The following is a 22,176-nucleotide window of genomic DNA, read 5'->3' on the forward strand; positions in this document are numbered from 1 at the left end:
GCTTTTAATTTATCTACCGGGTCTTTTAGACTTCAATTACTCTTCTAGCCATATTTAGCTTTCCTTCAGTCTTTGCCTTCTTGGACTCCTATGAATGAACAGAATTAACATTCAGAACAAATCTAAGAATTATAGGGACTTTTAGCACATAGTGAATAGTCTAAACATTTTGACAGCAATTTTGAATCAACGTTTTTAGCACTTTTTTAAAGTTTAAACTCTGCTGTGAAATGTAACCCAATCCAAAAGAGTCCGCAATCACTGTAAAATAGAGTTCATTTTTGGATCACTGAGGTAAGATCCTGTTCATGTCAGTAAAGTGTTCTCATTTTCACACATCAGTGGCACTAATGGGAGCTTGTTTTCAAGTAACTGCATTGTACCCAAATGATAAGGTTATTGAGGCATATGGGGCAACTCCAGGCACACCTACAGGTTGGGTAGAAAAGTGATTCAGAGCAGCCCTGCGGAGAAGGACTTGGGGGTGTTGGTCCATGAGAAACTTAACATGAGCCGGCTGCTGTCTGCGCTTGCAGTCCAGAAAGCCAACCATATCCTGGGCTGCATCAAAAGGAGCGTGACCAGCAGGTCGAAGGAGGTGATCCTGCCACTGTGCTCTGCTCTCGTGAGACCTCACTTGGAGCATTGTGTGCAGTTCTGGTGTCCTCAACATCAAAAGGACATGGAACTGTTGGAACAAGTCCAGGGGAGAGCCACGAGGATGATCAGGGGACTGGAGCACCTCCTGTATGAAGATAGGCTGAGAAAGTTGGGGCTACTCAGCCTGGAGATGAGAAGGCTGTGTGGAGACCTCATAGCAGCCTTCCAGTATCTGAAGGGGGCTTATAAGGATGCTGAGGAGGGACTATTCATTAGGGACTGTAGTGAGAGGACAAGGGGTAACGGGTTCAAACTTAAACAGGGGAAGCTTAGATTGGATCTAAGGAAGAAATTCTTTACTGTGAGGGTGGTGAGGCACTGGAATGGGTTGCCCAGAGAAACTGTGGCTGCCCCATTCCTGGCAGTGTTTGAAGGCCATGCTGGACAGAGCCTTGGGTGACATAGTCTAGTGTGAGGTGTCCCTGCTCATGGCAAGGCAGTTGGAACTATATGATCTTAAGGTCCTTTCCAACCCTAACCATTCTATGATTCTATGATTTATTTCCCCCTTTTCCATTTGAAACACAAAACCCAATCCTTTTAATGAAGGAAAAAAAAATATCAATAATTACTTCCCAAATCTGCATGACTTCAAAGCATGCTAATAGATCTGTGAAGTAACACCAATTAAATTGATTGAGAACATGTATACATCTCAGGCCTCTTTCTGTAAGGTAGCTTTAAATAAATGCAAGAATTTACTTTCCAGGTTTTGGAAGTAACTTTTTCAAGTTACAGTGATAACTCCCATGAACTTTCTAATCCATGGATTGTCAATCTATCAGAATCAAAACTTTCAACTACAGATTTATACCTGCTCTCCCTACCTGATAAATCACACTGAAATACTTAGAAGACAAGACAACTCAACTTACTTTCTTGTTAAGTTGTCTAAGCAAGTTTTTATGTAGGTGTTGTAATAATTAATTTGTTCTTCATAAAATGCTGTCTTGGAGTTAAGTGCATTCAAAGTCTGCTGGAGTTTCACCAATTCAGCTTTTCGATGATGTCTGTATCTTCTTTGATTCCGAATATCCTAAATAAATCCATTAATGTAATTGGTTTGTTAATTTGATATTATAAAAAGTATCAGCTTACTGCCATTCAAATCTGTAATTACACAACCTGACCTAATTAATCAGAGAAAGCATGAACTATGAACTGCCATATTAGTTTTCATAAGCATAGTACAAATAGTATGTACTACAGTTTATGTGACCGTACAGAAGACAACAATCATATTGCTACTCATGTATACAAGTGGCGGTAGTATCTTTGAACTCTGTGATGGTCTCCAGGGCATGACAGACACAGCAGTCATAAGGAATACATTGTCTTCATGCTACAAATGGAAACTTTCTCATATCTAGTTTCTGGTGAGAGTCCTAAGAAATGAGAGCTTGGGCTTCTACTACCTACTGCTAAGCTGGAGCTTAGGTTTAAGGTAATGGTTGAGGTAGTTGAAAAAAAAAAAAAAAATATAAGCATCTTCCAGTCCTAGGGCTCATCCCAATTTTTTGATTGCCTTAATGGCTCAGAATAAAGTGTCTGGGCTTATAAAAGAAATAAAAAAAGAATGGGGCACTGGATAAATATGTAGAATGGTTTTGTCTCAAGCAGAAGCAGATGCAGACACCTGAACAGAGCAGGGCTTTAAAGTGGCACTTCAGAGTAGGTGCAACATTACATAATTATATTACAGACTTAGCTCACGTGAGTAATTCACTCATTTATATACTTAAATGTATTTGCAACTTAAAAAAAATACATATTGATAGTATGCAAATCACTCATGTGTTAGGAGTAATTTACTTATGAATAAAGATAAACTGATATTACTCATGAGCAATTAAAGGTAATCCAATATTAGTCATAAGCAATTAAAGACAATCCAATACACTTAGATTCTTGGAGCCAGTATCAGTGTGGATTTGGAACAGGGCATGCCGGTATGTACACAAGAGGCCTGGTGCTTTAGCATCCACAGGATGGGCACTGCATTGGCCCTCTATTTTCCTTGAGTCCTGCTGAGCCACTGTAGATCAGTGTTAATAGCAATCAGAGAATATTTTGGAATTTTATTAAGTCTTTTTAAACTTTATCAGTACTACATTAATTATTGATTAACACACTAATGTGTAATTCTGGTCCCTTTTAAGATATAAAAAGCTATGTTGAAACACATTGTACTGGAGAAGTTAAAACAGCATCAGTATTAAATCTGGATAATCTGGAGTCTACAGTGGTATGTTATTCAGTTCAAGTATGCATGAGAGAACTGTCACTTATTTTAGCAGTAGACAAAGATGATTTTTTATGTGGATATTTCTGCAATTTAGTGTAGCATTCTCGGGAAAATGTATATTGTACATCTCTAGATGGAATGGATTTAGGTCAGATGCTTAAAACCTGTCAACAGCATTTACCTTAGCGATCTCATTTATAATTTCTTGGTACTTAGTTGCTGAAGACACCAGTCCTGCTTGTTCCAATGTCCGGAGATTTCTCTGAATTTTCCTTTTCTTTTGTTCTAGTGGTAGCTGCCCATCTTCGAAAACAGACTGACTGTGCTTCATTTTCTCTGGAGTTTTGGAATCTAAGATGGCACGTTTTTCTGCAAGTTTCAGATGTTCAGATTCCTGTGTAGGAAAAAAAAAATCCAGAACAGTTATTTGCCAGCTCATTATAACAGTTAAGTATTCAAGCACATTGAATACTCAAAGGAGGTCATCAAAAATCAAGGTGCAAACTTTATTTATGTCCTCTTACCACATGGCTTTATTTATATCCTCTTACCACATGGTCTGAAAGTGCTTCATTTACTATGCATTTTGACATACCTTAAGTATCACAACACCTACACATTTGTTTCAGTTAATCAAAGCATGACTAAAATCAGACAGACAAGTCAATGGCTTCACTTAGTTGTGAAATGATGGCCCAGATCTCACAGGTGTCCCCTACATAAACACACACTTGAGCTAAGCTAAAATGTGCACGTTATTGAGATGTAGCTTTGTGTGTGAGTGTCTACAGGGAAGTCTTTAACTGGGAGCTGTTCCTACTCAATTCCCATACCAAGGATAACAGTAGTTACCGAGGCAGATGTTTGCCTTTCTTGCTTAAGCAAATAAACTAGGTGTCAGGGTGCTTGAGTTAAGACACTGGAGTACATGAGGAAAAAAAAGAATCAAGCAGAAGTATTAACCTCAGGCTATTTGATTGTGTTATAACATGGGGTAGAAAAGACCCTGTTTAAAAAAAAAAGTTAAAGGGAATAGTATCACTGTGCTAGGTGACAGCAAGATACAATTTTTCTTTTCCTTTGAAGCTGTTACCAATTATACAGTAGAAGAGAATTTGCAAGCCTCACACTTTGAAGGCTCTAGATCTGAATAGTACAAAACCTGCAACATTATTACTAAGCAGTGGAGAAAGCTGTCGGAAATCTGTGAGGCTTTCAGATAGCTATAATAAAGCAAGCACTTTCTCACTATTCAGGCACAACATAGCACGTACCTGTTGTGCGGTGGCCGGTGTTTCTAATATTTCTAAGAGCGTATCCCCTGGCTGTGTTCGTATCACATCCACAATGAGCCTTTTGGTCCTTTTAAAAACAATATATGGGTATTACAAAACAGTTGTCACTGGATCACTTGTGCATTTCATTTCTTCAGCAGTAAAACTAGCAAGCTCCCATTGTTATGGATACTTAGTAATGTTTGTGTGTCCTAGCTTTTTGTTTCAGAACTTTCATTAATAATGTTGAATGTCTGGCTTCTACAGAGGTCTGAACAGATAAATACATCCATACTTCTCCTCCCCCCCCCCCCTTTATTTTAGAAAACAGTTAACCAACTAGCACTGTAAAACAATTACAGTTAGCATGATAAAAAATTCAAGCAACAACTCACATCTGGATTTTAACTACAATCATAAAAAAACCAGCAGATAGGAACATAATCTTTGCAAAGGCTAAGCTATGCATGGTTACATTAAAGGTCATATTTACTGAATAAAATGCAAATGCACTCAAAACTGCTGAACTCCAGAAGGAGTATCACATCCACCACAATGCACTTATGGACACCACTTAAGGGCAGATATTTCTCTAGTGGTAGGAGATGGGGAGCATTTCCTTGCTAAAAAAGGGAAGCTGCTACACACCGATATGTAAACCAGTTCTTTTTCTGGGTCAGAATTTATCTAATTCCTGCTGCCTTTTCATCAATAATGCTTCCAAGAACGTCCTGCTACAGGATTCTGTTAATTCAGGGGACACGGTTACAAATGAAATATACCTCATTATGCTTAAAAATTAACATAAACTTGAAGATGCAGCTCAAGTTTCCTAGGAAAATGTCTAAATATGATGAAGGCTTCTGTGATAAAACCTCAAACCTCATGACTAGGTTTAAAATTATCATTTACCTACGTAAAGTTGTGGGTTTTGTTGGTTTTCAGGACAAGAAGTTCTCAAAAATGCAATAAGATTTACTCATATATAGAAAACATTATCCAAAACCAGTGAGTATTTGGATATGATCCAAGCTTCCACTGAAGGACTGCTCTTTCTATGTTAGAAGATGATCTGCTAATCCTCCTGGAAACTAATTTGTTCATTCAGAGCTGCTGTTAACAGCACTGAGCAGTTCTAGCACATTGCTAGAAAAAAAACCAAGCCCAAAACCACACAAAAAACCCCAACCAGAAAATTTTTCTGAAGCTGGCCCCCTTGGGCTACATCAAGACGTTGCTGGCTTTCTCTGCCTGACACAACTTTTGTCAGTCTTTATTGGTCACCACTGCATTCTACATTAATGTATATGGGATGGCATTGCTATTTTATGCAGTGCTTAAAAACAGGTGCTAATAATGGCTGATAAGACATTAGGCTTATTTCAACTTCCTCTCCCCATGTACCAAACCTGCTCAGCTTTGTTGTTTTCCAGAAGCAGCACACTCGGGGCTGGATGCCTCCCCCTTCACCTGCCACTTGGCATGCAGCACTTGCACATGCAAACCAGGCAGACCAGGCACCTTACATAAAGTCCTCCAGACAGAGGTACCAGCAAATATTAGGGCTTTTCACAGAAGCATTAACAAAACCATGTAAAAAGCAAGTATGTTGCTATTTCTATAGCATGTCACTTGCAAGGAAACATGGAACACCCAGTGAATCAACCGACCTGAATTTCAGCCAGGTGCCTAACATTTCACAGTGGCATTAAAATATTTCTCTGCAGCTAAGGTAGGAAAGTTAAGCATCTGTATATACACATCTGTCTTTAAAAAAAAAAGTAACAGAAGTATTTTTTACATTGATATTGTTGCAATGTAACACGTTGCTAAATATTCTTCTGTCAGATTGTTTACTAAATTTGCTCAAAATATGATACTACTTGAAAGCACTTATGCAATAGGGAGGTTAAATTCTTTTAATTCTCATGCTATTGGTTCAGCATATTTCTGCACAGTGTACAGGATTAAAGACATTTCTTTTGGCCTTCATTTCACATATTTTTAGGGATTTCATGTAGGGTTAGCATTTTACTCCTACAGAGAGCAAAAAAGGACAGGAAGCTCTCTTTTTTCTTTTTTAAAGAGACAGCAGCAGGCATATCCTTGTTATGAAACCAGCCTGGGAACAGCTGTAGAGCCTTGGTCTCTGAAGTATCAAGTGACAAACACAAATTTGATTCAACATTGTCACTGCAGTCCCCTTTACTTTAGACCTCAAATTATATTTGATAAATTAAAGCCTCAGTGTTTTCTTTTTTAAGATTCAGATCGAATATGCACAAATAAAGTGGAAAAGCAGGAAGAGCTTTCTTGTACTTAAAAGCAGATTTTTCTCCAGACCTTAAACAGGCATTTATGGATTTCATTGGAATTGCACCACTTACTACAGACGTTGTAGTGAAGAAATTTCTAAAATTTGGTAAAACTTCACATATTACCTAATAAATTCCTTTTACTGATTTTTTTATTTTGAAAACAAATACTAAAGGATTAGAATTAATTACAGCTTGTATCTACACTCTTAGTGCTTGCAAAGGTGTGAAATCCTTATCCTGTAATTCCCTTTAAAGTGAACTTCTAACCTTCACATTTCTGGGGTATAAATAAGCATGGTACTACAGGAGAGCAGCATCTCATTCTCCTCCAGGATCTTAAATAAGCCAGTCCTTATTCTGCACAGCTTGAAATAACTTCAAAAGAGGGGTGCCAATAATTTGATACTAAGTGCTTTTATAAAAACATTTCTGACTATAAACTAGCCTATATCCCAGGGTACCCCAATGGCCATTTCTTAATTTGCTCACCAAGTAGAATAAACAATTTTCTTTCCCTGGATAAAGCATGCACTATTCCTGCAGAAGTGACAGTCGCATCCGGTTCAAATGAGTGATGGCAGTAAGTCAAGGAAGTGTTTTCCTTTGAGGGGGAGGAGAGGACAGCATGATACTGTCCATCCCTTACAAGGCTAGACGGCTTTTCATCTCTGCTTTCCCAGGGCTATGGTTTTTAAAACAGAATGCTTGTACAACTTTATGGAAAAGCACTTAGTAGGCTAGATAATGATCCAGTCATACTCCAGAACACAACTGGCAGCATGTTTATCTTTCTGCAAGTTTTCTGGAAGAATTGGCACTTTCTCTGACTTCTGCAAAAGTCTGAGTAAGACCAAACAGAAACTGGCTTTGGAAAACTGAGTGCACTCAGTACCTCAAAAATGCTCTAGTCTGGACAGCACGGTAGAAGTAACTTTCAAAACAACAAAAAAGAGAAAACATTGCCAAAAATATAGGTTTTTGAGCAAAACATACTTTATCATTAGGCTCTTGAGATCCTGATCTTCACCTTCTCGTAACTCATATTTGCTTGTTAGAGACAGCGAAATCTCTGTTTTTGCAAGCTGATTCAGTGTGCTTGCCCGGTTAGAGTCATTGGGATCAACAGCTCCTTCTCCTGTAAGGAAATATCTTTTACTCTAAGTTTGCCAGTTCTCCCATGATTCAATGCACAAAGCAAACAAGAACCTAGATAATAAACCTAAAAGTTTATTAAACAGCGCACCCATTCCTACCATTTAGAAGCAGGATTTTTTTTTTTTTTTTTTTTTTTTTCCTGGACATTGAACAGTCAGACCCATAAGCCAGTTATTCGTAAGTCCAGTTAGAATATTTTGGAAATGCCACCAACTCTTGCTTTTCAAGCTACTGATGTGGAAGGGACTCACGAGTCATCTTCTCAAAGAAGAATACAATCATGATGATAATCATTTGTCCAAAAATGCAGGGATAGTGGAAAATGAAAGAGTAGCAGCTACATTAACAGGCTTTTCACTTGGAAGCTGGTATAATCCATGACAACCTAGCTGCTTTCTACACAGTTCACATGTTACAACAATTAAGGCAAATATCAGTCACATTTATTCCCTATAACTCTAATAGATTTACATAACTTTTTAAAAATTAATTTTTTTTATAAGTATCAGAATAAAAAAATTGTCTCTTCTCTGTGCACATTTTCCAGGTTCTTAGCCTATAGTAGCATATCTTAAGGTCATGATATTAAAAAAAAATATCACTTGCTTTCTATCTGCAATTTGAGCAAAACTGGATCATTCTAGTTGAAAAATTACCAATGTTTGGATTTTTAATCACATCAATCTTTAGAGTGAATTTTGCAAATTAGATGAAATTTTAATTATATGGAGCGATATTACAGGAAGTGTTCAGAAAAGAATTCTATAGTAAATGAGCAAACTGTAACTATGAGAGACACGACAATATTTAAAATCAGGCCCCCATTTCATTCTGCCCCATTTAGTGAAGTTAACCATAATGGTGAAGAACAGCATACCAAGGAAAGACTCAACATCAGGAACTGGTCCCAGCCCTTCCAGCAATTCGTTGAGTAGGTCATTTGGCTCAGTGGCAATGGCATCCTGATGTTCCAAGAGTAGCTATAAACAAATGTAAATGAAGTATCATCCAAAAAAATAAAGTAAAAATTCCACTCTTCCCTCTTCTGCCCCAAACATTCTCAGTGTCTTTATACTTAAGAGATAAATCTGGAGACTCAATGCTGTAGAACAGACCTGATGTGATCAGGATTATTGAGGACCCAGGGTGGAGAAGCATGGTCTGTTCTGGACTATGAATTTGGGATTGCTCTTGCTGCAAAACAGCTTGCTGTTCTTCTATGGCAATCATCTCCAAAGTGGGGATACCTATTTTCTATATAGATATCCCAGTAGCTTACAACAGCAACAGTGATACAAATAGAGTCATTTCTGACAGGAAAGCAAGAAACCAGCTATGCGGCAACTGCTGCACAATTTCTAATGGAAGTTGCAGGAGATTTGTGAACATGTTCACAATAACTTCCCTTGCTCCTGGGCACATCCTCAAAACTTTAACCCACAAAAATACTGCCAAGCCAAGCTAAAGAGCATGAACAGGGCAATAACATTTTCTTGAAAGCAGGCTCTCATTATCCATGAGAAAAGTAACCTCATGCTGAGTTAGATAAAGCCAGCAGCATTAGTGACTGCTAGATTTAACAGTCCATTCCTTATAGAAGCAATGTTCCTTACTTGGAGAGCTAATGGAAAGAGAGTGTCATCAAGCATCACTGGAATTTAGCTATAGCAAAGCACGCAAAAAATCTAGGATTTGAAGTATTTTAAAAACTGCAAGTTGAAAGATACTGGTCACTAGAAACTTACTGACAACCAGAAAGCCTACATCCAGAAGAGAAAGGCATTTCAGATGTACTTATAGGACAGAACTCAGCCCTACAAGCCCATGACCATTAACCTGTTTAAAACAAGTTTCTCTTATGTGCAGCAGCTACCTCACACTATACCTACTGTTGACTTTAGGAAGGGATGCTACAGGTACGTAGCGAGTAAAAGACAGACTAGGGACAACGTAGGCCCCCTTCGGAAGATATCGGGAGAACTGGCTACCCAGGATTTGGAGAAGGCTGAGGTTCTTAATGACTTCTTTGCCTCAGTCTTCACTGACAAAGTCTCTGACCGCACCACCCAAGTCTTGGAAGGCGAACGCAGGGACTGTGAGAATGAAGACCCTAGGCCCACTGCAGGAGAGGATCTGGTTCGAGACCATCTTAAAAACCTCAACGTACACAAGTCCATGGGACCTGACAACATCCATCCACGGGTCCTGAAGGAGCTGGCGAATGAAGTTGCTAAGCCACTGGCCATCATATTTAAAAAATCATGGCAGTCAGGTGAAGTTCCCGATGACTGGAAAAAGGGAAATATAACCCTCGTTTTCAAGAAGGGGAAAATGGATGACCCGGGGAATTACAGACCACTCAGTCTCACCTCTGTGCCTGGCAAACTCTTGGAGCAGATTCTCCTGGAAGGCATGCTAAGGCACATGAAAAACAAAGAGGTGGTTGCTGACAGCCAGCATGGCTTCACTAAAGGGAAATCCTGCCTGACCAATTTGGTGGCCTTCTATGATGGGGCTACGAAACCGATGGACAGGGGCAGAGCAGATGACATCATCTACCTGGATTTGTGCAAAGCGTTAGACACTGTCCCACACGACATCCTTGTCTCTAAATCGGAGAGACATCAATTTGATGGGTGGACCACTCGGTGGATAAAGAACTGGCTGGATGGCTGCACGCAAAGAGTTGTGGTCAATGGCTCAATGTCCAGCTGGAGACCAGTAACAAGTGGTGTCCCTCAGGGATCGGTGTTGGGACCGGTCTTGTTCAACATCTTTGTCGGTGACATGGACAGTGGGATTGAGTGCGCCCTCAGCAAGTTTGCCGATGACACCAAGCTGTGTGGTTTGGTTGATACGCCGGAGGGAAGGGATGCCATCCAGAGGGACCTAGACATGCTTGTGAGGTGGGCTGATGCCAGCCTTATGAATTTAACCATGCCAAGTGCAAGGTCCTACACCTGGGTCGGAGCAATCCCAGGCACAGCTACAGGTTGGGCAGAGAAGAAATTCAGAGCAGCCCTGCAGAGAAGGACTTGGGGGTGTTGGTCGATGAAAAAATGAACATGAGCCGGATTCAGTGTGCGCTCGCAGCCCAGAAAGCCAACTGTATCCTGGGCTGCATCAAAAGGAGCGTGACCAGCAGGTTGAGGGAGGTGATCCTGCCCTCTACTCTGCTCTTGTGAGACCTCACTTGGAGTATTGTGTGCAGTTCTGGTGTCCTCAACATAAAAAGGACATGGAACTGTTGGAACAAGTCCAGAGGAGGCCACAAGGATGATGAGGGGACTGGAGCACCTCCTGTATGAAGATAGGCTGAGAAAGTTGGGGCTGCTCAGCCTGGAGATGAGAAGGCTGCGTGGAGACCTCATAGCAGCCTTCCAGTATCTGAAGGGGGCCTACAAGGATGCTGAGGAGGGACTATTCATTAGGGACTGTAGTGAGAGGACAAGGGGTAACGGGTTCAAACTTAAACAGGGGAAGCTTAGATTGGATCTAAGGAAGAAATTCTTTACTGTGAGGGTGGTGAGGCACTGGAATGGGTTGCCCAGGGAGGTTGTGAATGCTCCATCCTTGGCAGTGTTCAAGGGCAGGTTTGAGAGAGCCTTGGGTGGCATGGTTTAGTGTGAGGTGTCCCTGCCCATGGCAGGGGGGTTGGAACTAGATGATCTTAAGGTCCTTTCCAACCCTAACTATTCTATGATTCTATGATTCTATGACTACGATACTGTGAGACCTGCTGAGAAACACTAGGCACTGATTAGAACTCCACCTTGATGCTTTACAAGCACAGAGTGAAAAAGACATTCACAGGACAAATTTTTTTGGGCGAAGGCAAGAGATATATCGAGAAGCACCCAAGAAGCAAAGCTGATGAATGCAACATCCCTCATTCCAGCTACAGCCAACAGAGTTGTGCAATGAAAACTGATTGTAGCCAAGTGCCATGGGAGATGATGACAGAGGGCAAATTTGAGAACTTTTGCTGAAGCTGAACAATGCATGACAAAAGACAAGATGTTTATGCATCTCCTCTTATTCAAACCAATTTTTTGAGCTGCACGAGCAGAATAGAAAGTTCAATTTACATTTGCAAGGAAGGTGCAGTGGGAGAAGGCAACTCAGATAAAGCCTCAGGCTGCCAAAGGACCTAATTGTTTGATTCCTCTAGGCAGGCAAATGCGCATAATCATATTATCAAAAAAGACCATCTGCTTGACTGCATTTGTTTGGCAATTTATTTTCATTAATTTACCTCATATTTTGTTGGGTATTTTATCAGCTAATATAAAATTGCATAGTAATACTTCATCACATTAGGATCAAATAACACCTTAGACATGCAATAAGACCCACTAAAAGGAGTTTTGACCAAGACTGATGTAACCACTGATCATGTAACATGCAGGCATAGGTCTATGCCTTAAAAAAGAGAAAGAATAGGCACAAAAGGCAATCCAGTATATACGTTTTTTAACAGACCAGGTTATTAGTGTTCTTCTTGGTGTTTTTGTGCTTGTTGAGAGTGGTGTTTGTTTATCTGGGGAGCTGGTAGAGGGAGAGGAGGGCATTGCAGGGGATAGTTTGCAAGCCAGGAAACAGATAGAAATATCCCAGCATTAGAAGGGCCATGTGGTAGACATTTAAATTACACCATAATGAGTCATACTAAAGACTGCAGTTAATCTTTTCTTTACCCATGATAAAGAATTGGCAAGATGCCACAGCTTGAGTCCTTCTAAATCAGACTTTTGCATCTGCTTCCAACAAAACATATGACAGAACACCAGAGTCATGAAATACACTGACTTTTCCTCTATTCCCAGAGTCAAAGGAACTTCTTCAAATTAGTGCCACTTTCTTAGCCAAGACAGGAAAATGATCATAAATATAAATAAGTTAGGAATGTCACACTAGATTAGAACAAAAATGTGCCTCCCTCCCATCAGAAAAATGTTATATTCTAATTATTATTCAAAATGGTGCTTTTCCATGGAAGCAGCCTTCTAGGAAAAAACAAATACTCAATTCCAGACTGCTTCAGAGATGAATTGATGAAGTTATTTCAAAAGGAAGGGCAAACACTAAGGCTTTCCCCTAGAGTGTTTGTCGCAAGTATTTAATAATCTGAACATTAGTCTGTTGATTAGTATATTTTCATTGACTTACTGAATGGGTATTGATAATTTCTTCAATGGAGATATATATGACAGGTTTGCTAAGGGTCACCATGTCAGAGTATTCATCAATATTGAATTTCTCCTCTGGTTCAGGAACATCACATGCTGCTTGAAAAAAATTCCTAAGAGAAAATGAGAAAGATTCTGTAATTGCCCCCTATAAAGTCATTTCAGTTAGCCTGTATAAAACAAAAACACACAATCAAGTCTTTGACATATAGAATCATAGAGTAGTTTGCATTGAAAGGGTCAATTCAAAGGGCATCTAGCCCACTCCTCCCTGCAATGAGCAGGAACAACTTCATCTAGATCAGGTTGCCCAGAACCACATCCAGCCTGGCCTTGAATGTCCCCAGGGACAGCACATCCACCACCACACTGGACAATTTGTGCCAGTATTTTACCACCCTTAGTGTGAAAAATCTCATCTTCATGTCCAGCCTGAATCTCTCCTCTTTCAATTTAAAACCGAAACTCCTCACCCTATTGCAATAGGCCCTGCTAAAAAGTCTGTCCCCATGTGTTATATTTGTCTTATAATCTGCAATCTACATTTAGTGTTTGAAGGAAACCTTTGGAGGCAGTGCATTTACACATGAATACAAATCACAAAGTGTTCTATCTTTCCTAGACAGGAAAGAAAAAAGGGACTGGGATTCCTTAGTTTAGAGAGAAAAAGCCCAGGGATATGATCAAGTTGCACAAAATAACGGTGGCATTGAGTAAGATAGGTGCAAAATTTATTCATCAAATCCCACAGTTACGGGACAAAGGGGTATGCAATAAAAGTAGTAGAAAAATACTATTTTCAAATGAATGAAAGGAAGCACTGTTTTAACCGACAGGTAGCAAACTTCTGAATACAGCTACAGGAGGAGCTTGTGGAGGCAAATGATCTCAAAGGTTTAAGAAGGGTTTAGACAAATTCCTGCACAAGTTCATAAATGCACAGTAAAAAATCTAGGCAGGGTTGGTAGCTTTTAACATAGCTACTGCTGCATTTGCAGTTGCTGGGTGAGTACAAGGGAAACAGGCAGCAGAGAGCAGCCATCGCTGGTGACTAAGGAGGGTTTAGTTAAAGAGCAGAGCACAGCCACCCAGCGATTCAGTTTTGTATAAAGTTAGCTTAATTAGGAGAGGAATTCTTCCTTCTGTAGCAATCAAAGGGCCAACAATGAAGAGTAGGCTTTTTCATTAGCATTTGTTATTATTACTATAACACTTTTTACCCTATTATTTCTTCATGATTATGTCATGCCCTTAAGTACTGCATTAAAGAGAATGACTAATTTTAAGTATCTTTCTGTTCATGGCTGATTTCTTAAGGAAACCCTATGAACAGTGCATTTAATCTCATGAAGGGCAGACATTAAAGACATGTTCTGAAAATGAGTTTGTCTCAAGACTCAACAACTCAAGACTCAGTTTAAGCTAATAATAGCAATCACCCGAAAAGATGGGCTACAATCCCAAAGAACTTGTTTCCAGAGTATAGCAAAACATGCAAATTCCTATGAGCGTGCAAGATGAAAATAAAATCTCTGTGGAATCTCTCTGCAAAGATGAAAGGATAAAAACGGAAACCACAACCTTTTCCTGCCCATTTTTTTAGTTCAGACAAAACATTCGACTGTCTTCCCAACCAAAAGAACACATTATTTCTGCTGGATAATGGATTAATCCATGCTGCTCTTACAATCTGTGTTTGCAGTAAGGAAGCCTTACTGCAACCAAGACAGCAGAGGTGATGAGTTCTCAATGTAATGTTCAAGCAGAAATACATTCTGTTACTCCTGCTTCAACTTCCTCAACAGTGAGGATTTCTTCTATGGCAGATCACTCAACATTTTTAACTCTAAGCAAGGAATTTCTGTAGACAAGGAGTCCACTTGCTAGAGGAGAGCTCTTATTGTATAGGTATTTGTAAGGGCCTTGCATACCTGAACTTCTGGTATGTCTGTGAGAGGTAGGTGTTCATAGACGATAGATGTTCGCTCTCTCCTTCGAACAGTTTGTTAGAAGCAGCATGCTGAAGGACTTTTGCCACACAACCTAGGTTCCTCCTCTGGTCAGGGTGTATCTGGCCCCCAGCTGTTATATCAATGATATCAAAGCCATCAGGAGCAACAATGGCAGGGTTCATGTAGCGATAGTACAAGAGGTTGCCAACAATCTAAAAAGAAAAAATAAGGAGATCTTCCGTTCACACACAGTAATTACATTTAACAAAACATAATCAATCATTTCTACTTCTGAATTAGACCCATTGAAACCAGTGCTTAGAAGAACCTCTAAGGCATATATGTTACCATGTAGCTAACTTAAAGAGCCTGTGGTCTTTTACAGCATGTGCCTCTTGCAACACCTCTGTGAATGTTAATTACCGACTTTGACAATCACATCTGTATTTGGTGGTGGTTTTAGGTCAGCTAATGCAAGGCATTGAGTTGAACACAAAGACAAACACAACTCTTTATTCCAGATTCTGCAAGGTGCAGCTCCAGAGGCTTATTTGCTACAGATGTCTGCCAGCATTTATTGCATTCACTGACAAGTGATCCACTGTTTCTCATGAGGACAACATGCAGACCTAAAAGATTAGAGATTTTCCAAACTGCAATATCCATAATGATGTTACAGTAATTTGTATTGTGAGGATGGTGGCTTTGAGTCATTCCTGATCTCAGGACAGGCAGGACTTTTCTTTCTGCAATTTGCCTCTGTGTAGTCACATGCAGAACTTCCAGTTTACATGTTTCAAACTAGAATTTCAATTGGGTGCCTTATGTTCTACTTGCCTGCCTTTTTTATTTGCTTCTCCACAAATTGAGCAATGACTTAATCTGTGTTTCTGGAGTGGTGGACAGGAATACCACATAAATGGTGCATGCAAGGATTTCCAATTCATTGTTAAACCACATAAAAGTAGAATTAATTTTTCAACTGAGTTTGAAGCCCTGTATGCACCATATATATATATATGTATATATATTAAACACTGAACCATATCTTTTTGAAGAATAATGGGGAAGTATCATTAAAATGAATGGCTTGTTATTTTAGAACCATGTCATTAAACACTAATGAAAGCATCTTTATCGAAGTGCAAATAGTTCTAATTTGAGAGAGTTGACAGTCTCTCAGCTAGCTGGAAGGCTTGTGGAGCAATTTTCTTAAGCCCTCTGAAGAGGAACCCTGGCTGTGGTTGGTGAGCGATGGCCAGCATGTCAGTACCATTATTCACACTTTACTTTTCAGTCTGTACAAATGTCATTCCTACAGCTCTTGTAAGCATCTTTAAGATAATGTAATGATCTACTTGCAATTCATTTTTAAAGCCATTCCTCGTTGTATTTATATTATAATATTAATGTATTTTTTAATATGGTATTTTTTTGATAACAACTTGAGGGAAGGTATATGACCAATCTTCTCTGTGAAAGGACTGTTGATGGTAAGGATCATAGTACAAGCACAAACCCCGAGAGGATTCAGATAAACTTCAGCCTTCTAAGAATACCCCTTTGCAACCCAAGAAGTGCCAAGTTACTTCAGTAAATGCTGGTGTTCTTAGTTCCTTAGAATGCCTAGTGTCAATCAAAATCCCCTTTGGCAGTACAAGCTGCTGACAGTTTCCCTTCACGTGTCTACCTTCAATAGTTCATCTTCTGTTGCATCTGGGAATTTCTCATGGAGCGAGCTCTTCAGAACTTTGGCTATGTATCTCATTCCATAACTACATGTAGAACAGATGAAAAAGAAAAATATTGGAAAGACTTAAAACATAAACCAGTTATTCTAGTCAGCCAAGTAACTGGGTTTTTTTTACAGCCACTTGAAACATAAAATGAGGTGATAACGGAAAACAGAAGTTTCAAGAACAGGGAGTCTTTCATGAGCCTGATAAAGTAGAGCAGAAGTGGAGAAACCACTCCCTCTACTGGGGAAATCATCCGAGAGGCACATATCGGAAACCATGTAATTTGAAAGGATGCCTATCAGTGAATTTCAAGCGGAGCTTCACTGTGCACATGAACTGCATCTTCCTAAGTCAGCACTTACGGCATCATGTTGAGAGAGGAGAATATGGTCGTGAGAACTTTGTCAGTTACTGCTCGTAAACTCTGAATTGATGATTCCAGTTTATTGACCACTTCTGTGTGTGTCAATGCTTGTTCTGTGGTTACATCATATGGCAATTTGCTGTGAAGCAAACAGATATTAAACCAGGCTAAATGTATCTGAGGTCTTTTTTTTTTTTTTTTTTTTTTTACTTTGTAAATGACATCAGTGAACAGAAGAATAAAAAAAAAAAAAAAAAAGAAGAGAAAGTCAGACAAATAAAGCTGAAGTTAGCTAAGTTACGAAAGTCTTAAACGTATTAGCATTGTGGTTTTGGAGGGTGGCAATTTGTTTAGGTGGGGGTGCACACGCCATCATGTATCTTCCCTTAATTACAAAAGGGGAATCCTAGTTTAAGGATTAAATTAATCTCCACATCCCAGTCCAGCATAGCTCCTCAGCAGCCTGCAACACTACTGGCATGCTGTTATAAAAACTGGGCAAAAGGCTACAAATTCTTCCGTGGCATAGTCTACTACACTTATAATGCTTAAGTAGTTGACTTTGAAGTTCATGACCAGGAAAGTATCCCTTTGTTGTTCAGAACAGGTTAAAGTACATGTTTTTCAAGCATTTCTGCCCCCAAACTTTCATTATACTGCAGGAAGGTAGGGAAGGGATGCATGGGCACAAGTGCAATTTGTCAGAGAAGGAAAGGGACAGCAGAAATGAGGGATCCCTCAAGTATTGAAATAGTACAGTATGTCCAGCTTCCTCACTCACCTGGCCTCACCAGTCTGCATTTCTAGCTGGTTTACCCATGACTTGTATACATCCACAGGACTAGTGTTGATTATGAGGGACTTGTCCTCCATGATCTCTTTCACCACAGGGGCCAGGAGCTGGCGCAGAGTATTCTGTCCACGAGCACCTCGGTTGAAGCTGACGACCATCTTAATGACTGTGGGGTTTCCAGTAACGATATCCTGTATCTGGTCTACCTTAGAGCTGTATCAAGAACAGATTAGTTCAGATCTGACTTATGTATGCCTTTATGCATTTGTTCAAAACCCACACATTTAAAATTATTCCTTTTCTATGATGAAACAGGTTTATACAGTCTGTTTCTTAGGCTTTCAAATAAAATAAGATTATAGAAATTACTACCTGAATTCTATATGTGTTATAATAATGTCCCTGGAACATAGCATAGCTAATGGCAGCTAATATATACCTGATTCAGGCACAAATACCTGTTCAGCAGATACCTGTTAAGGGCATAAAATAAGATTTTATTTTTTTAGGATAACAAGCCACTACCCTCCACTTATAGAACATTTATGCTGAGAAAGGAAAGACTTACTCTACCGTCAAATACTCAAGCACAAAGCAAGAAACTCAAGTGTCTGCTTTTTTTCAAGCTATTTTTTCATACAAAAATATTGTCCACCATAGAATAATTTTTTCATTAATTGGAAATAGCTTGAGTTAACAAAGAAGTTACGCTGAAAACAGTTTTCTCTAGAAACAAAAGTATGTATCTAATTTTACAACATCTTAAAGATTAACCATCAAATTCTTTTAGGTATGAAGTATTCATTGAACAGTCTCCAACACAAATAAACTAAAGTCTGCTTTGCACATACTTTATCTCCTCTTCTAGAGCAGTTTTGAAGAGTTTGAGAAGCAGATACTCTTCTCGTTGATTGGAGGCATAGTTGTATAGAGTAAAGATGACTGTATCCATAAACTTGGTTGATTTGTTTTGTGGCATCTGGAAAATCAGCTTTGCCAAATATGTGGGATTAGTCTGTGAAAAAAACAAATGATTGAAATAGTATTGTTCCAGGACAAACTAGGGGGCAGCGCTCTCTACATTTTCATCTAAAAGCATTTATGTTTGTTCCTGTATATGTGACTTTTCCACACTGGCTTTACTTTTTTCCAAATCCTGAGGCATAAGAAACACTGAATATTGCACAATTAGATATCTGTGATTAACACCAGTAAGGATTTTATTTGTAATCTCTGAACAGTACTCCTGTACGTTAGGTCCATGGATCCAATGACAATGACATTTTACCAAATGACAATGGCTATCTACCAACATGACATAGCATACTACATGTCCACCTAGGTATTAGAGAGCGACTGCCCTGGGAAGATCTGAAATTCTTCTAGAAAAACTTTAGTGGGATGAGATAAAAAGACGACAAGAACAGATACATTATATACTGTCAGCTGCACAGTATATAATGCAGAAGCTTCCTTTCCACAACATATAATGCACAATAATAGGGACAGTAATTTACATGTACTAAGTGATACAGAGGAAAACATTTCTCTCTGGCTTCAGTACAGACTGAAGTTATTCTAAGAAAAAACAGCTATATTTTTTGAATGTTTTAAAGACATGAAGGATTCTCTCAATTACAGGAAATACTAGAACTTGATCCTAGTGTTTGCTGCAGTTCGCATACTACAGCAGAAATTTTTTCATAATCACTACCACAATCACTAAAGCAAGCAATATATGTGTAGTTTTTCCTCAGCAATTTCCTGCCTTGTCAATTTTTTACATTAATACTTACCTGTAAAAGGTAGAACAAATGTTGATAAGCCTCCAGTTTCTTTCTTCTCTCTTTACTCAAACCTTTGATACCCTGTTTATCAACCATAACCATCTCTTCCAACTGACTTTTGCTCTTTTTGTTAAGTTTCTTACTGTGCAGTACCACATCCTGCAGACAGATGATCAAAAGTCTAGATTATGTATTCACAAAAAAGGCAAATTGGAAAAATTAACATATTCCAAACTATGCTAACTTTATTAACAACTTTGTATATTTTGCTCCTCCATTCACTAACCAGTCTTTTGAACATCTTTATCTTGTCACCAGTATGGCTTGCCAACAGTGATCATCTGGGAAACTGATCTCATGTACAAGCTCATTCATCATTTAGTTAACAATGAACAAGCTCTCTAGTATGATCAGAGAATTCTACTCCAATCTCCTGAAGTCTGCTAAGCAATTACTGTTGTCCACAAGTAGCAAAAGAGAGTGACATTCAGTAGCAGACCACCATACCACTCAGGACAACAGAACAACATCTACTGCAAGGTACTTCGACGAGATTAGTTATGACATGCAAAGAAAGTGCTTAATTTACCAGGAGTATTTTAACTAATTCTTAAGCACTGGCACAGGTTCCTCAGAGATGTAAAGTCTCCACCCTTGGAGGTACTCAAAAGCCATCTGGACATGGTCCTGGGCACCCTGCTCGAGCAGCAGGGTTTGGCCAGAGGACATCCAGAAGTCCCTTCCAGCCTCAGCCATGCTCTGGTTGTGTAATCCTGAGCTCCTTCAACACACAGAAGTGCTCAGTGCATGTTACCAAGGGGGCTTGAACTGAGCCTGCTGACCTGAAGAGTGATTCTGTTTTTCACCAGCAGTCCAATCTTTATATCCATTAAGTTCAAGTCCTTCTCCAGCTGTTGATTGGATCGAATTTTTGTAACCACTTCTTCCCTTAACCTTGTTACTTCTAGTTCTTCTTGAAAGTCTAAGTCACTTTGGTCCAAGAGGTAAGCAAATTTGCGCAGGACAGTCAGAGGTGGATTTTCAGCACCAACTATAGTTGAAGTAAATAGGCTTGTTAGTTGGCGTAATACTGTTTGTTGACATAAGACTCCTAAAACCCTCAGAAAACTGGAACTTTAGAGGGAAATTTACGCCAGTTAGAGCAGTATTTTTGTCATACTGTGTAAGTACAGTTAACCAAAATGCTTTTAGCTGTAAAACAACTCGTTTGCAAACACTTGTATCTGCTTTTGAAGGGGAATAGGAGATTGAGAAACCCCAGGTGAAAGTTTAAAAACAAACAAACAAAAAAATTGAACATAGCATCATACTTTTCTCCAAACATGCAGCATTCAACTGTTAACCACTTACTTAGTGTTCTGTAGTCCTCCCTGGCTTTGTTTGCTCTGAGAAATGCTTGTATCTTCACAATTTCATCATTCTGAAAGGGACCAAAGTTAGGCAAAAGAGTCTAGTTATGACACATTTCTGCTCAGAAACACACAGTGCAGAATCTCTTTCCTGAGATTCCCAAAACTGCCCGTACAGTTATATTACCCTATTTTAATGCTTCACATCCAGAATGCAGGAAAAGGACTTACATGATCCTTGAAGTACTGCAGACGTTTCCTGTAAGATCTCTTTGCAAGCCACATTTTGACCCATGACTGAATCTGAAATTTAAATAAAATAAAAACTTAACAGACACCGCACAAACTGTTTGCACGTGCATGTTTTAAACTTGCTTCTGAGAGTCCTGTTATGCAGGCATACTGTTCTCATGATCAGCACCACAGATGACTGTACCACTGGGCTCCTACAGTTCAGTGACCAGATTAATAGGCTTTGACTGAAATAGCAAATCGAGCTGGAGGGTCTAACCACCTGTGTGTAGCATTATCTTTGGAAGCAGTTTCTACCTTCAAGCCTCAGCTCTCAGTTGTAAGCCAGTCTCCTTCAGACACAGGAGACCATATCCATCTGCAATACTCATGACATAATATCCCATCAGCGTCTCAGAAAAGTGAACACTTTTCAAACAGATTTTACAGCTTTTAGTGAAATGTAACACACTGTCAACTCAAATATTTTCTAATTTAGCATTATGGAAAGGGAAGTATAAGTAAATCTCTTAGGAGATACTTAAGTTCGGGAAAGCCTGATAGAAGTCAAACACAGAACTTCCAAGAAGTGATTCACTTACCCTGTCAATTAAACAACGTTCAACACCATCAAAATTTCTGGAGCACAAGTCTCTCCTGTTTGTGTTCCTAGTCTCTGATTTCTAGGTGGTGGAGGACCAAGCCAAGGGACAAAACATGCTCAGGCACCAAAACGTAGGGGGAACTTACCTTAACAATAGCAGCAACATTGCCTTGAAGCACCTTTAGTCTGTCAACATAGCTTTTCCTTTGTTTGTATCCTTTCCAGAAAGCCTGTTTTATAAAATGCAGGAGACCATTACGACTTACAAGAAATGCATATTTACACTAAAATTACCAACAATGTTTATCACATAGATAAAAACTGCCATTGTGGTAAAAAGATAACTAAGGTGTAAGCAAGCTTGCCTTTATATTTTTAGGTGCCCTGATACATTTCATATTAATTTTGGCCAATCTTAGCACAAAGTTTGTTTTCCAATGCCATTTCCTTCCCTTCGCTGAAGGGAGGGAAAGAGATAAGAATATTCTTATCTCC

General features: G+C 39.3%; 1 protein-coding gene across 3 annotated transcripts in view; it reads right to left on the minus strand.

Moving 5' to 3' along the window:
- Positions 1-22,176, minus strand: part of IQGAP2 (IQ motif containing GTPase activating protein 2) — a 141,873-nt gene that overhangs the window by 2,998 nt on the left and 116,699 nt on the right. For all 3 annotated transcript variants that reach the window (XM_080637049.1, XM_080637047.1, XM_080637048.1), the window contains 16 exons: positions 21,828-21,911; positions 21,078-21,149; positions 20,848-20,917; positions 20,319-20,527; positions 19,486-19,635; positions 18,541-18,704; positions 17,678-17,902; positions 16,895-17,035; positions 16,484-16,568; positions 14,773-15,005; positions 12,822-12,954; positions 8,530-8,632; positions 7,491-7,632; positions 4,180-4,267; positions 3,087-3,299; positions 1,536-1,696 (listed from right to left, as the gene is read on the minus strand). In XM_080637049.1, the coding sequence (XP_080493175.1) occupies positions 1,536-1,696; positions 3,087-3,299; positions 4,180-4,267; positions 7,491-7,632; positions 8,530-8,632; positions 12,822-12,954; positions 14,773-15,005; positions 16,484-16,568; positions 16,895-17,035; positions 17,678-17,902; positions 18,541-18,704; positions 19,486-19,635; positions 20,319-20,527; positions 20,848-20,917; positions 21,078-21,149; positions 21,828-21,911 (2,273 nt within the window). The remainder of the gene's footprint in view (positions 1-1,535; positions 1,697-3,086; positions 3,300-4,179; positions 4,268-7,490; positions 7,633-8,529; positions 8,633-12,821; positions 12,955-14,772; positions 15,006-16,483; positions 16,569-16,894; positions 17,036-17,677; positions 17,903-18,540; positions 18,705-19,485; positions 19,636-20,318; positions 20,528-20,847; positions 20,918-21,077; positions 21,150-21,827; positions 21,912-22,176) is intronic.

The sequence above is a fragment of the Psittacula echo genome (assembly GCF_963264785.1).
Source record: "Psittacula echo genome assembly, chromosome: Z".
NCBI classification, from domain to species: domain Eukaryota; kingdom Metazoa; phylum Chordata; class Aves; order Psittaciformes; family Psittacidae; genus Psittacula; species Psittacula echo.